Below are 13,509 nucleotides of genomic sequence, written 5' to 3' on the forward strand. Positions count from 1 at the left end.
AAAACCACCATAATGCTTTATATTATATCTGATGTGACTCACATCAAAACCCTCATGGAATATTCAACAAATTGTTCATTGTAAAACAAGGCAATGGACTTTTAAACGCTGAAAAAAGAACAGTGACATGTTCTGTGCATCCCCATTGCTGATAGGTGGATGCAGCTTTTTAGACCCAACAAGTTAGAACATGGATCAAGGGGTTAAGGCAGCCCCAATATTAGTGACTCTGTTCTCTGAAACATTTGGAGAGCAATACAGGACAAGAAGAAAAAGGCCACAAATAAATCCTATAATGATACTATAGTTTGTTTACAGCATAAGCCAGTTGTTCAAGAATAAATTAAAGGGAAATGTGAACTATCTAATTTAACATTGTTGCCTAGAAGGTAAATGTTGGACAACAAAAAGCTTAATCACTCATACTGCCTAGTTCAAATCAAGCAAAGTTTGTTGTATCTGTATTTTTCTTGAGATTAAACTACAAACTGATCTATCCAGATACACATGGCATCTAACAGTTCTAAGAATCCAGTATGAGCATTCCATAAGAACTAAAATAAACATGATCCTTTTATTATCAATTTTAAGCATTTCTTTCTAATATTAACCACATCCCACCAAAGCACAACACAGAATATGAAAAAAGGTTTCCAAAGAACAGAGTCACAGAGCCCTGCCCAAACCTCAACACACAATGAAAGGAAGTAAAAAAAAGAGGATCATGCTGACAGAACAGAAGAAAAAGTGCAAGTATTCTGATGGGGGCCGACACGTAACTGGTTTAGGGAGCATAAATGGGAGAAAAGCTGACTAGCATGGTATAGTCAGCAAACACATTATCAAACTAACAGCAGCATGGAGACACTGTATTGTCATGGGAACAGGACAATAATTGAACAAAAGGTGTTTGAACATGAACTTTTTTGTTAAAAAAAAAATACAATTAGGTTTAAATCCCAATATAATATATTGGAGTCTGAATGACAGGATTAATCAACTTGTTTTGAGAATTACTGGGTGAAGTATACATCTGTATGCACTCAAAACTTAGTATGGGTCAGAAACATTCACAGAGCACAGTTATAAATGGACAATTTAGGTAGGAAAACCATCTGCAACTACCACTACAGGCAATGAAAACTGTGGCTACAATTTTAACCAAAAGAAAGACAAAAAAGAACAGTACACGCATGTAACTAGAAATGTAAAAAAATTATGTCAATTACTTTTTGTTTCTGCTGTGTTAACTCTGCCCACCAAATTGAATATTATTATTCTAACTGTTCTTTTCGTCAGTAAAATGTTATCAACATTACTATATTTAGTCATAAAGCAATGATGCATGTAATATATAAGCATGGAGGATATGATATGGAAGTTACTTTTGACAAAAATGTGTCAATGCAAGGAAAAACACACACATACTGTATGCCTAGGGATATTTTGCATTTGAGTAAGTATCATGGAAGATATTTTACTGCTTAATTTAATCCCAGAGATAAAAGGAACAAACTGGCAGCACAGATATATATCATATTAACTGAGGAGTAAGGTTTTGTAAGATGAGTGCTCTGTGAGTGTTCATTTTTCTTTTCATGATAAGCTAAGATTAAAAAAAATAGCAACAACAGCTACTGAGAAACAACCACTGACTTTTCAAGCCCCAATTCAGAAATGATAAAAAAAAGTACAACAATTTAAAAAAAATAAAAACAACAATAAAAATGAAAAAGGGAATAAAAAATAAAGAAAAAATAATTAAAAACAGTTTGATGTGAGCATTGGAAGCATAAAAGAGTAAAATGATGTAATTGCACTCCAACAATCAGCAAGCGGAGGCTCCAAACAGGGTGGGATACAGCAGATATTATCAAACCATTTTGGCGAGACAGGAGTTATTCCGTCTTACTCCAAAATGAAGAAGGAAGGGAAAGAAGGACGGGAGCCAAACGTGTGCAGCCTCTACATTACTAGTGCGGATTAGATTACACCTGTCCTACCTCTTCAAAGAGAGGTTCCCTATCACTGGTAACATCCCAAACATTCATTTATAATATCTCCAATTTCACCCATTTTATTTCAGTTCTGTCCATTGATTTATTAATAATTTTCTATTTCAGCTGAAAGCTTTAGAATACGATAATAATCAGCGTTACAGTTAAAAGGTGTAATCTAATATTTGCTCTAAAATACACAGGCAATACAAAAAGGCGTAAGAAACAAGTAATTCAAGTAATTTCAATCTTTCAACTCAGTGTTCCTGCCCTATGGCATTTCTTACTTATGTCTTGAATGAATTTGTATTTAAAGCAAATGTAGGTAAATTTAAATAACATTCTAACAGCTATACATGCCTCAACCTCTAAGAGAAGAACATCTTTGAGAGAATGTATATCAATTAAAGTGATATTTTAACCTGATGTGCTAGGTATAATTTTCTAAGAATTAAAACTAACGTTTTGATGTAATCTGTGAATAGATTATTTTGTGAAAATGAAATTAAAAAATCAAATTCAAGAAGCATAATTAATGTTTTATATCAATACAAAATTCAGATGAGAAAAAGAGATGGGCTTGCACTTAGAAGCCACATGCTAAAATATAGTCATGTAAAATGTTGGTTCAACAGCAATCTACCAAAAAATAAAAAGGGTCACTATCAAAAAAAAAAAAAAAAAAAGTATTGCTTTTGTCTGAAAACAGGTTTGGCTAATTAGAGTACCCAAAAATGTATTTCATTTTGAAAAAAAGGTAGGTTTGGGCTGATTTACATACTTTTTACACAAATACTTAACGGTGCATGCAAAATAACAAGAGATGAATTAAAAAAGGACAATCACTCAATATAACATCAATTAACCTTTTAATATCTCCCTAGGCTCCATGTGTTTAAAGCAATAATTGGTGATTCAGAATACAACCATTGATAATGCTTGTTATTACACTATACAGATAGATAATACAGCTAAAATCCTATGACTGCGAAAAATGTATCTATTTCCTCAGAACTACATATTTCCTTAAAAAAGTAATAAAAAATAACTTGTGAGGGTGTGAATATCATTTTGTTACTGATGATAGTGAAATGGGCTAGGAAATCTATATTTGTTAGTTTAAAGAATATTAACACAGAGGGAATACTGATCATCATCACAGGGCAGGAACAGAGGCTTTTTGAAAATGTGGGGATTATCACTAGACAGCAAAACAACAATCTCAATAGAAAGGACATTGATCAGTAGCGAAATACAATAAGGGTAAAAAAATAGCAAAGAAAAAAAAGGCATGCAAAAGTAGTTCAATTATTTTTTCATGCATCAGGCTCTGCGCCCAAGCACCCAATAACCATGACGACAAAATGTGCAAAAACCCAGCAACATTACCAAAGGATGCATAGAGAGGTCTCACAATGCAATATCATCTCAGTCCCCAAAGCCCATAGACAGATGTACTGTCCTTCACTGAAAGATTTCTTTGCTTTTTTCTTTAGTTTTAAGAATGTAAAAATGTGGGTAAGAACGTAAAAGAAAAAAAACACACCAACCTTCTCGTAGCTCTGAGGGATGTTAAGGGGTTTGATGCAGAACACAATGACATGAGGAGAAGAGAAAAAATAGGGGAGACACAGAGAGAGTAAAAAAAGACCTTCTCCAGGCTTTTTAGCTGCAAAGTGACTAATCCATTTCTTTAAATGTTCATACAATAACACATCTTTTCCTGGAAAAATACCTTTTGATTTGGTACTTCTTCCCACCCAGTTCCTAATGGTTTTATATTTCCTTTTAGAGTGTGTTGACCAAAATGCAAATTCTGCCACAACACTTATGTACAATAGGAGTAAAGTGTACAGAAGATAAGCAAAGCGAAATACCAAGTTCCATTCTTGAGCCCATTTTTTTTTTTGTTGCTTACCAAATTACCCTCCATTAATTTTTTTTACTTCTGTTTATAACAATTTACATTTGTTTGTTAAAAAAAGGACTTTGTAAAACAATTTTGTGTGCATCACAAAAATACATTCTTGATTGTTTCACTAGCCATAAAGCATAGCAGCTGAAAGAGTGCAATGTTTTGTCCCATTTATGACAATCACATTTACGAAGTTATTGTGAAAAAAAACATATCTGTATTATTAAACCTAACATAGAAAAGGGAGATCATAAGTACTTGAGTTACTACTCAATGTAAAACTACTGTAGCATTTTTATATTATAGTATTAAATTGTACCCTTAAGGAAACAAGTAATCCATTTTCAAGAAGTAGAAAATCAACTAATCTATCTCTGCAAGACAATTTATACCCAAGTGTTTGGCCATCACCTGAACAGGTAAATGATTGGTAATCACATCCAAGAATGCAAATTTTAATAAAAGGGTAGAGTACGTTCTTTAAATATTCACAGAATATTTCTACTAATCAGAAAGAAAGCATGCAAGCAACCCAAAGACCTCTTATTTTATTACAGATCAAAGTAGGAATGTTATAGTTGTCACTGCTTTGTAGTTTGTAAGACTAACTACCAATTGGTCAATTATATTTTTTTCTTCAGTGACACTGCTAGTGGACCTTTAATGGTCACATTTGAAGTATTTATGGTACCAACAGTTAATATTAAATGTATAGCTAGATGGGAGACATATAATTTTGTGCAGGAAAATATTATTTAAAGATTTGATGTGTACGCAAAATCAGACTGCTTCATTGTCCCTGTTGTGCAGAAATTCAGCATCCCAGTTAAATCTCTCTTTGTGCAAAGCATTGGGTCTCTATTTTAAGACTAATAAGCCAATTAACACATATATATCACTTCAAATATAAAAAGAATCATGGTTAGTATCAGACTTAAGCAGCAGCAGCAGCAGGTGTAGCCTTGAAACAGTTCACATCACTCAGCGTGCAGAGCTGAGCTACTCCCTACCTCTCACGTAAAGATTAGCAGGTGATGAATAGCGAACTCCAGCACTGTTGGTAGCGACACATTCGTACTTCCCCTGATCTGTTTCCTCACTGTTCTCAATCTGCAGTGCACCTAAGTAAAAGAAACATGAAAGCATGGAAATTAAACAATTATTTATGTTTTAGATAATTTTCCTGGAAAATTAGATAACTTTTCTGGAAGCCATCTGACATTTCCAACAGAAGGTTTTACATTCATAAGAAGAAACTAAGAGTCACCTTTATCAAAGGTCGAATTTCGAATTCACTCCCTTTAACTCCCATAAATTACAAATTGGACCAATCAAAATTAATTAATAAAATGGATTTTTTAAAACTCGATTGAATTGACTTGAATACTAGAATCAAATTCAAGTCAATTCAAATTGAATTTAAAAATACTCGAATGTCAGGAAGGCTGCAAACGATAGATACCTGGACCTCTCCCATTGACTTAAACAGCAATTTCAAATTTGAGTTCTTAAAAGACCAGAGTATGATAAAGCTCAAAAATCTACATTTTTTAAAAACTCAAATTGAATTTGAATAACTCCCTAGTCAAATTTGACAGTTTTGACCATGAAAAAAATTTGAAAATTAGAATTTTTAATTCGACCCTTGATAAATCTGCCCCCAACTGTAGCAGTATGAACAATTAGTTATATTGTGTCAGATTAAACACACCTTATAGTAAAAATGTTGGAAAATAAATAGAAATATATATTTTTTTACACACACACAGACACGTATCTTGCTGTTCTCTTAAAGGAAAACTATACCCCCAAAATGAATACTTAAGCAACAGATAGTTTATATCAAATTGAATGACATATTAAAGAATCTTACCAAACTGGAATATATATTTACATAAATATTGCCCTTTTACATCTCTTGCCTTGAACCACCATTTTGTGACTCTATCTGTGCTGCCTCAGAGATCACCTGACCAGAAATACTACAACACTAACTGTAACAGGAAGAAGTGAGGAAGCAAAAGGCAGAACTCTGTCTGTTAATTGGCTCATGTGACCTTACATGTGGTTTGTATGTGTGCACAGTGAATCTTACGATCTCAGGGGGCGGCCCTTATTTTTTAAAATGGCAATTTTCTATTTATGATTACCCAATGGCACATACTACTAAAAAAGTATATTATTATGATAATGGTTCATTTACATGAAGCAGGGTTTTACACATGAGCTGTTTTACTCAGTATCTTTTAATAGAGACCTACATTGTTTGGGGGGTATAGTTTTCCTTTAAATGATTTTCAAACAAGTTAAACATACATATAATTTTTACACAAACAGCTAAATCAGTTGAAAGAGTAAATACTGAATGTACAAATGACAAACTTCATACCACAAACTGCAGAAAATGTTGAAACACATATGTACATATGTAACTGGTTATTTCAAGTTATAAAAATGATTTTAAATATTAAATACTACATATAGCATTTGCAAACAAACAATATTTTGACATGATATCCACAACCTCTACACATTTTCGATACCCTGGTGGTAAACATCAAAGGGCCATGACATGGCAATTCAGGACATTTTGTTACCTAGGCAATTACTAACTCCATGTGTAGCTCAAAAAAACACAACCATTTGATTTAACATTCACTTGGCACTGAAGTGATCAGGCAATTGCTACTCATGAATAATGAATGTCTTGTTTAGAAAGCTTTGATGCTCACCCACTTGCTGCCTTATCATCCAGTCAACAAAATCCCCAAAACTGTTACATTTTCCATTTTATGCCAGGTCTAGACCTTCCTTTTCCTTGTTCCTGTATAGTACAATGTATCACTGGCTGACCACAAAATTAAATAGATAAATAAAACTAATGAGACCAACATACGATAGAACGCAAACTGGTAAGGAGCAATATAGTCAGGAAACTATAGGAGAGAAGACTGTCAGTGACAGGTCAACTTGTGCCTTACCTCGAATTGGAGTATTTTCTGTAATGAAAGCAAAGAAGAGAAGTGACAGTGGTGAGGAATCACACATAGTCTTTCAGGCAGCCAGCCAAAAATAGGACCAGTATCCAGGTAGAAATTCTGCTAGCCAGAGTACATAGAGAGTTACAATTCTTAACTGGGGTATAAACTTAAGTTCAGGGAAATTCTGACCCGCACATCACTAAAGTGCACGGGTCCTGTCAGGCAGATCTGTACCAGACCTGAACCAGTTCACCCGCTACCCCACTATGCCCCATACCATGGCCAGCTACCAAAGCAGCTTCTGCAATGGTTTAACTTACCTTAACTGACCCAGAGTCAGAAAACAGAAGTGGAACTTAGTGGAAGTGACATCACTTTGGAAGCCAATCACCCGTAAAAGGGAAAAAAATAACTACCATCAGTGGTGGAGGGAGGGAACACATTCCCACTTTATTTGGGTACACAAGCATGGTACCCACAGACCACCATCATGGTCAGGAAATATCTGACTTCCTACCTGAAACCTGACCACTTGCAGTACTTATTCCAAGTACAATAAGCAGTCAGTAAAATTGCTGTAATTGTCAATCATTTACTACATTCAGTGCATCACAGATGTGGCATAGAATATGTCTAAATAGCATCACCAAAAAAAATTGATTTATGAATGATAAAGAAAATTTTTTGTAAAGGAGGTACCATAAGAAACTGCAATGTCATTTAATGCTCATAAGGAGACAATATTCTTTGATAATAGGAATGTAACTAAGGTACCAAAACAGATATGTATAATAGAACGCATTTACAAATGCAGTGCAGTCCACAAACTTGCACACGAAACATCATTATGTTGGCAAAATACAGTATGCAAGTACAGTGTGCAACTTGTAGCACTGGGTAAGAATGTGTTTAAATGGAGCATGTTGCAAATGAGCATTTCTGGACACATGACCTTTCTAAATAGTGTCAATGCACACCCAGGTTTATGCCCATTTTAGCGTTTTGCACTTGCTTGCTTGCATAAATGAGCTTTAATGTCTGATGTTCAGTTTATATAAAAAAATCTGTTATAAATTATGTAATAAATTATGTTATTAATTTTTTCATCTATTTTGTATTTTAACCAGGATAATGAGCTAGTAAGATTGAAGGTCTGACTTCTAAGAGAAGATTGAAAGTCTAAGAAGTAAGATTAAGGGAAGGCCTTCCAATGTAATTTTTCTAGAAATTTGGCCTGGGTCATGTGCAACTTTAATTCCAAAAAGAGGATTGCTGTATCCATCAAGAGGTTCTGGGGAAAAAAGAAAACATATATAGTGCAGCATTCTTAATCTAAACACACACCCTCATTGCTTAAGATGCATTTGTAAACCAGCGTGATGAAAAACTTTCATCATTTAGCAGCCTTTTAGTGAAAAAGTGTTAATTATACATCAGTTTCAGTGATTAGTTGAAAGGGATTAAGGGTATAGTTTACACCCACACTAAGAGATGCAAGTATCCCAGTGGCACATTATACTCACAAACAGGAAAAATTTCTGCATGCCTCAAAGACAAAAGCTGGCCATAGATGCAAAGATCCGATCGTTCGAATCCTCGAACGATGGGACCTCCCATCTCCTGACCTGCAAAACCTCTTTTGAGGGGTACAGCAAGCCTCTTTTTGGAACTGGATTATTGGAGGTGGAAGAAAACCTGACGGATTTTTGGACTGGGGTACACTAACATTGGGACTTATTGGTATTTATATTTTTAACCCTTTCCCTGCCAGACGTTTTGTCCTAAACACGAACATCTACTGCTAAGCAGTTTTTAGACTTTTTGTACTCTTTCACTTTAAGGGCTTTTCCTGGGAGAGTCTTTTAGTTTACCCAGGAAAACAATATACTGTTTTTCTCAGTACATGAGCTTTCAAAATATGCTACAATTTTTCTGTAAAAAGATATAGGCTTCTAACTGTCTAATAAAATACAAAAAAAATCATGTTTCACATAGTACAATCACATATATCAGAAACATAATTCTATGTACAAGAACACAGCCGATTTGCAAAGTTCTATGTCTCCTGAATGCGCCAATACCAAATATATATATATATATATATAATTTTATGGAGATTTCTCAATTCTATAGATCAAAATCTCATTACATTACCAAATTTCCAAAGCACCACTCCAAACGGCATACTTCTGATTTCAAGGCCAAACACTCCACTTACAGTATGTTTACACTAGAAAACTATGCATTATTAGAAAGAGCAGATTCTGGTAAATAAAAAATGGGTACATCTATCTATCTATGTACGCCAAAATACCAAGTTGCAATTCTTTCCTAAAGTTATAATTTTTTGTAGAAATTTGTGAATTTTTTGAAAAATGACCTCAAAGCTTCCAATCTGCAGCATCATATCTCCCACATATTATTAGGTACCAATGTAAAACACCGTAATATGATTACCATGTATAGGTTCACCTAAGCATGTGGCATATAGGGGCCCCAAAATGTAGACATTTGCGCTATCAGTTCTGTAATTCCAGATACTGCAAAATCAACACAACTGCATAGATTTGGGGCGGGCAAAGGTAGAAAAAAAGTACATTCAGCCCAGAAAACCATATATTTTCAGAATATACATATTCCCTCGAATCCAAATTGGGTATGCATGTCTTTCTACTCCAAAGCCCCAAACCTTTCCTAAATGTAATGATTTTGGTTCAATTTCCAAAAACCTCAAAATTTCCACCAAATATGAAAGCATGTGGTCCCCTGAACAGTTTGATGCCAATATGTATAGGTTTACCCAAGCACGTGGCATATAGGGGCCCCAAAATGAAGACCCCACATATGGTCTTTCATTTCAGGTACTGCAAAATCAACATTTACATTTACGTTTTGGGGGGGGCAAAAGTAGAAAAAAGTTAGTTCACCCCAGAAAACCATATATTTTCGGAAAGTACACATTCCCCCAAATCCAAAATGGGTATGCATGACTTTCTACTCCAAAACCTAAATATTGACGCCATGGGTCTACTGAACAGTTTGATGCCCAATATGCATAGATATACCAAGGCATCTGGCATGTGACTCCAAATAAAAATAGTGCATATGAGTTTTCTCCACTATCGATTTGCCATCTCTGAACATACTGTAGCCCCCTACCTTGTATTATGTGCCATAAGACCCCACTAACAGCATTAACCCCAAAACCATATATTTTTGGAAAATATTTCTGATGAATCGAAAATGGGTAATTAGGTCCTTCTACTCCAAACTACCCAACTGCAAAGTTACGCTAAATTCAGCGGACATTTCTGAAAATCGCCTAAAAATATTGCAATTGCCCACATTTATCTCACCTAATTTCTTATATACAACTGGAAAACACCCTAAATATTGACACCAATGGTCTACTGAACAGTTTGATGCCCAATATGCATAGATATACCAAGGCAGCTGGCATGTGTGGACCCCAAATAAAAATAGTACATATGAATTTTCTCCGCTGCCGATTCGCCTTCTGTGAACATAGACCCTTGACTTCGTATTATGTGCCACAAGATCCTGCTAACAGAAAAGATCCCCCAAAACCATATATTTTTGGAAAGTACACATTCTGACAAATCCAAAAAAGATAAAGACGTCTTTCTACACCAAACTGCAAAGCTTTTCTAAACATAGAGGTTTTTAAAACATTTCGCCTAAAAATGCTGCAGTTTGCCGCATTTATCTCACACAATGTTTTACGTACAAAGAAAAATAAGGACGTCAGAGGTCTACTGAATAGTTTCATGCCCAATATGCATAGATTTACCAAAGTATGTGGTGTGTACAGACCCCAAATGAAAAACATGCATATGAATTTTCAGGCTAGCCAAATCAGCTGCTGAAAACAGTACTCCAACTGTGCGTTATGTGTTGTGAGACCACCAAACTGTAAAAAGACCCCCAGAAAACCATATATTTTTGGAAAGTATATATTCTGACGGATCAAACTAAGTAAAATATATCTTTCTATACCAAAGCACCAAACAGCAAAACTATACTAAAGATAAATAAGGAAAAATAATGCTGGGATAAAATAGCAATAAAACCACAAAAATTGTGTAACTCAATGAAATAACTAAATAACTGATCCAACAGCATACAGTAATTAGTGGTCAAAATAGATTATCAAATAGTCATGCTGCCAAAATAAACAGTTTTTAGGGGTAACAAAAAAAAAAATTGGTAAAATGAAAAAGTAAAACAATTAAAAAAAAACCCTCTTTGCGAGTTTTTTTGTGTATACAGGTGTGTACATTTCTAAAAGTGGTGTGAGTGTGTAAGTGTGAATATAAGTGTTTATAAGTGCATATAAGGGTATATAACTTTACTAAATAAAAAAAAAAGAATCTTTACATAAATGTATGTTTGCAAATGCAAGTAGTCTGACTGGTAAAATGGGAGAGCTGGAGGTGCTGGTGCTGAAGGGAAAATATGATGTGATTGGTGTGGCCGAAACATGGCTGAATGACTCGCATGGCTGGGCAGTTAATATCAGCGGCTATACTTTGTTTGGAGGGACAGAGGCAATAGAAAAGGAGGGGGGGTATGTCTGTTTGTTAGGCAGGATTTTAAAGCTTAGATAAAGGAGGAGGTTATGTTAGAAAATGAGGGGGCAGAAGTCTTATGGGTGGAGATCTTCGCCAATTGTAAAGATTCCAGCAAATTAATTGTAGGGGTATGCTATAGACCCCCTAATGTAAATGACGAGGAGGAGGCTAAGCTCCTGATGCAAATAGAAAAGGCTGCTAGTTTGGGTTAGGTAATGATAATGGAGGATTTTAATTACCCAGATGTTGACTGGAGCAACAGTACTGCCAGATCAGTTAATGGGAACAAGTTTATAAACTTGTTGCATGACAATTTTAATGGCACAGGTTGTTGAGGAGCGAACCAGGATAAAATGCTTTTCTGGATCTAGTGATCTTAAATGACCCAGAACTTATAGCAAATGTGCAGGTCATTGAACCCCTGGGTAATAGTGACCATAACGTTATATAATTTAATGGCTGGTGCAAAAAACAAATATACACTGGGGCAACAAAAACCATGAGTTTCAGAAAAGCAAATTTTAGTGCCTTGAGGGCTGCACTTCAGAGTGCTGCAATTTAGTGCCTTGAGGGCTGCAATTGATTGGGGCATTGTGTTTTCAGCTAAAAACACAGAACAGAAATGTTTGTCATTTAAAATGTTATTAAATCATTACTGTTCTCAATTTATTCCCTTAATGAGCAAATGTAAAAGTTATAAGAATCACCCTGTGGCTTAATATAGAAGTAAAGAAGCTAATAGGAACGAAGAAAAGGGCATTTAAAAAATACAAATCTGTTGGGACAGAAGCTGCATTTAATGATTATACACTTTAATAAATGTTGTAAATCAGCAATCCGGAAGGGAAAGAAAGGAATCCTTCACAAAAGATTCGGCCAAATACCGAACTGAATCCTAATTTGCATATGCAAATTAGGGGTGGGAAGGGGAAACCATTTTTTACTTCCTTGTTTTCTGACAAAAAATCACACAATTTCCCTCCCTGACCCTAATTTGCATATGCAGATTAGGATTCGGATGAATCTGAATCCTGCTGAAAAAGGCTGAATCCTGGCCGAATCCTGGATTCGGTGCATCCCTACTGAATTCCCAGGCTTACTTCATAGCGGCACTGATGGCTCAGCTCAATCTAGTCAGTGGCTGACTCAGGATATGATCCATAAAGCTTTAATAAAAATTTATATAAACAAGGCTCCAGGGTCTGATGGCATACACCCCCAGGTTCTAAGAGAACTTAGTTCAGTTTTAGACCAGTCCCTATTTCTGATTTTCTCAGATTCGCTTTCATCTGGTATGGTACCTATGGATTGGAGAAAATCTGATGTCATTCCAATATTTAAAAAGGGATTACGATCTCACCCTGGCAATTATAGGCCAGTAAATTTGACATCAGTGGTGGCAAATTATTTGAAGGCTTCTTAAGGGATCACATTAAAAATGTTGTCCTAGTGAATGGCATTATGAGCAGCAATCAGCATGGCTTTATGAAGGATGGGTCATGTCAGACAAATTTGATTGCTTTTAATGATGAGGTAAGTAAGATGCTGGATAGTGGGATGGCAGTAGATGTGATCTATTTGGATTTTGCCAAAGCTTTCGATACCGTGCCCCACAAACTACTGCTTTCTAAACTAAGGTCTGTTGGGCTTAATGAAGCCATTTGCGCATGGATAGGAAACGGTCTACAAGATTGGGTACAGAGGGTGGTTGTTAATGGTACATTCTCTGCTTGGAGTAAGGTTCTTAGTGGGGTCCCTCAGGGCTCGGTATTGGGTCAACTTTAATGTAACTTGTTCATTAATGACTTAGGGAGGGTATTGTAAGTAATGTAATAGTGTTTGCAGATGACACAAAACTATCCAGCCCACTAAATTCCATCCAGGATGTAGCATCCTTGCAACAGGATCTTGACAAACTGGCAATCTGGGCAGCTAAGTGGCAAATGAGATTCAATGTTGATAAATGTAAAGTCATGCACCTAGGATGTAAAAATATCCAAGCCACTTAGACCCTTAATGGGACT

The 13,509-nt window shown here is 35.4% G+C and overlaps 1 protein-coding gene across 21 annotated transcripts in view; it reads right to left on the reverse strand.

Moving 5' to 3' along the window:
* ptprs.S (protein tyrosine phosphatase receptor type S S homeolog) overlaps positions 1-13,509 on the reverse strand; it is a 380,500-nt gene that overhangs the window by 222,210 nt on the left and 144,781 nt on the right. For 10 of the 21 annotated variants that reach the window (XM_041579815.1, XM_041579818.1, XM_041579821.1 and 7 more), the window contains exons 7-9: positions 6,894-6,911; positions 4,923-5,033; positions 3,548-3,559 (exon numbers count right to left, since the gene is read on the reverse strand). In XM_041579815.1, coding sequence (XP_041435749.1) covers positions 3,548-3,559; positions 4,923-5,033; positions 6,894-6,911 — 141 coding nt within the window. The remainder of the gene's footprint in view (positions 1-3,547; positions 3,560-4,922; positions 5,034-6,893; positions 6,912-13,509) is intronic. The other 11 variants (XM_041579826.1, XM_018243490.2, XM_018243491.2 and 8 more) reach the window with 3 other exon arrangements.

The sequence above is a fragment of the Xenopus laevis genome, chromosome 1S (genome assembly GCF_017654675.1).
Source record: "Xenopus laevis strain J_2021 chromosome 1S, Xenopus_laevis_v10.1, whole genome shotgun sequence".
NCBI lineage: Eukaryota > Metazoa > Chordata > Amphibia > Anura > Pipidae > Xenopus > Xenopus laevis.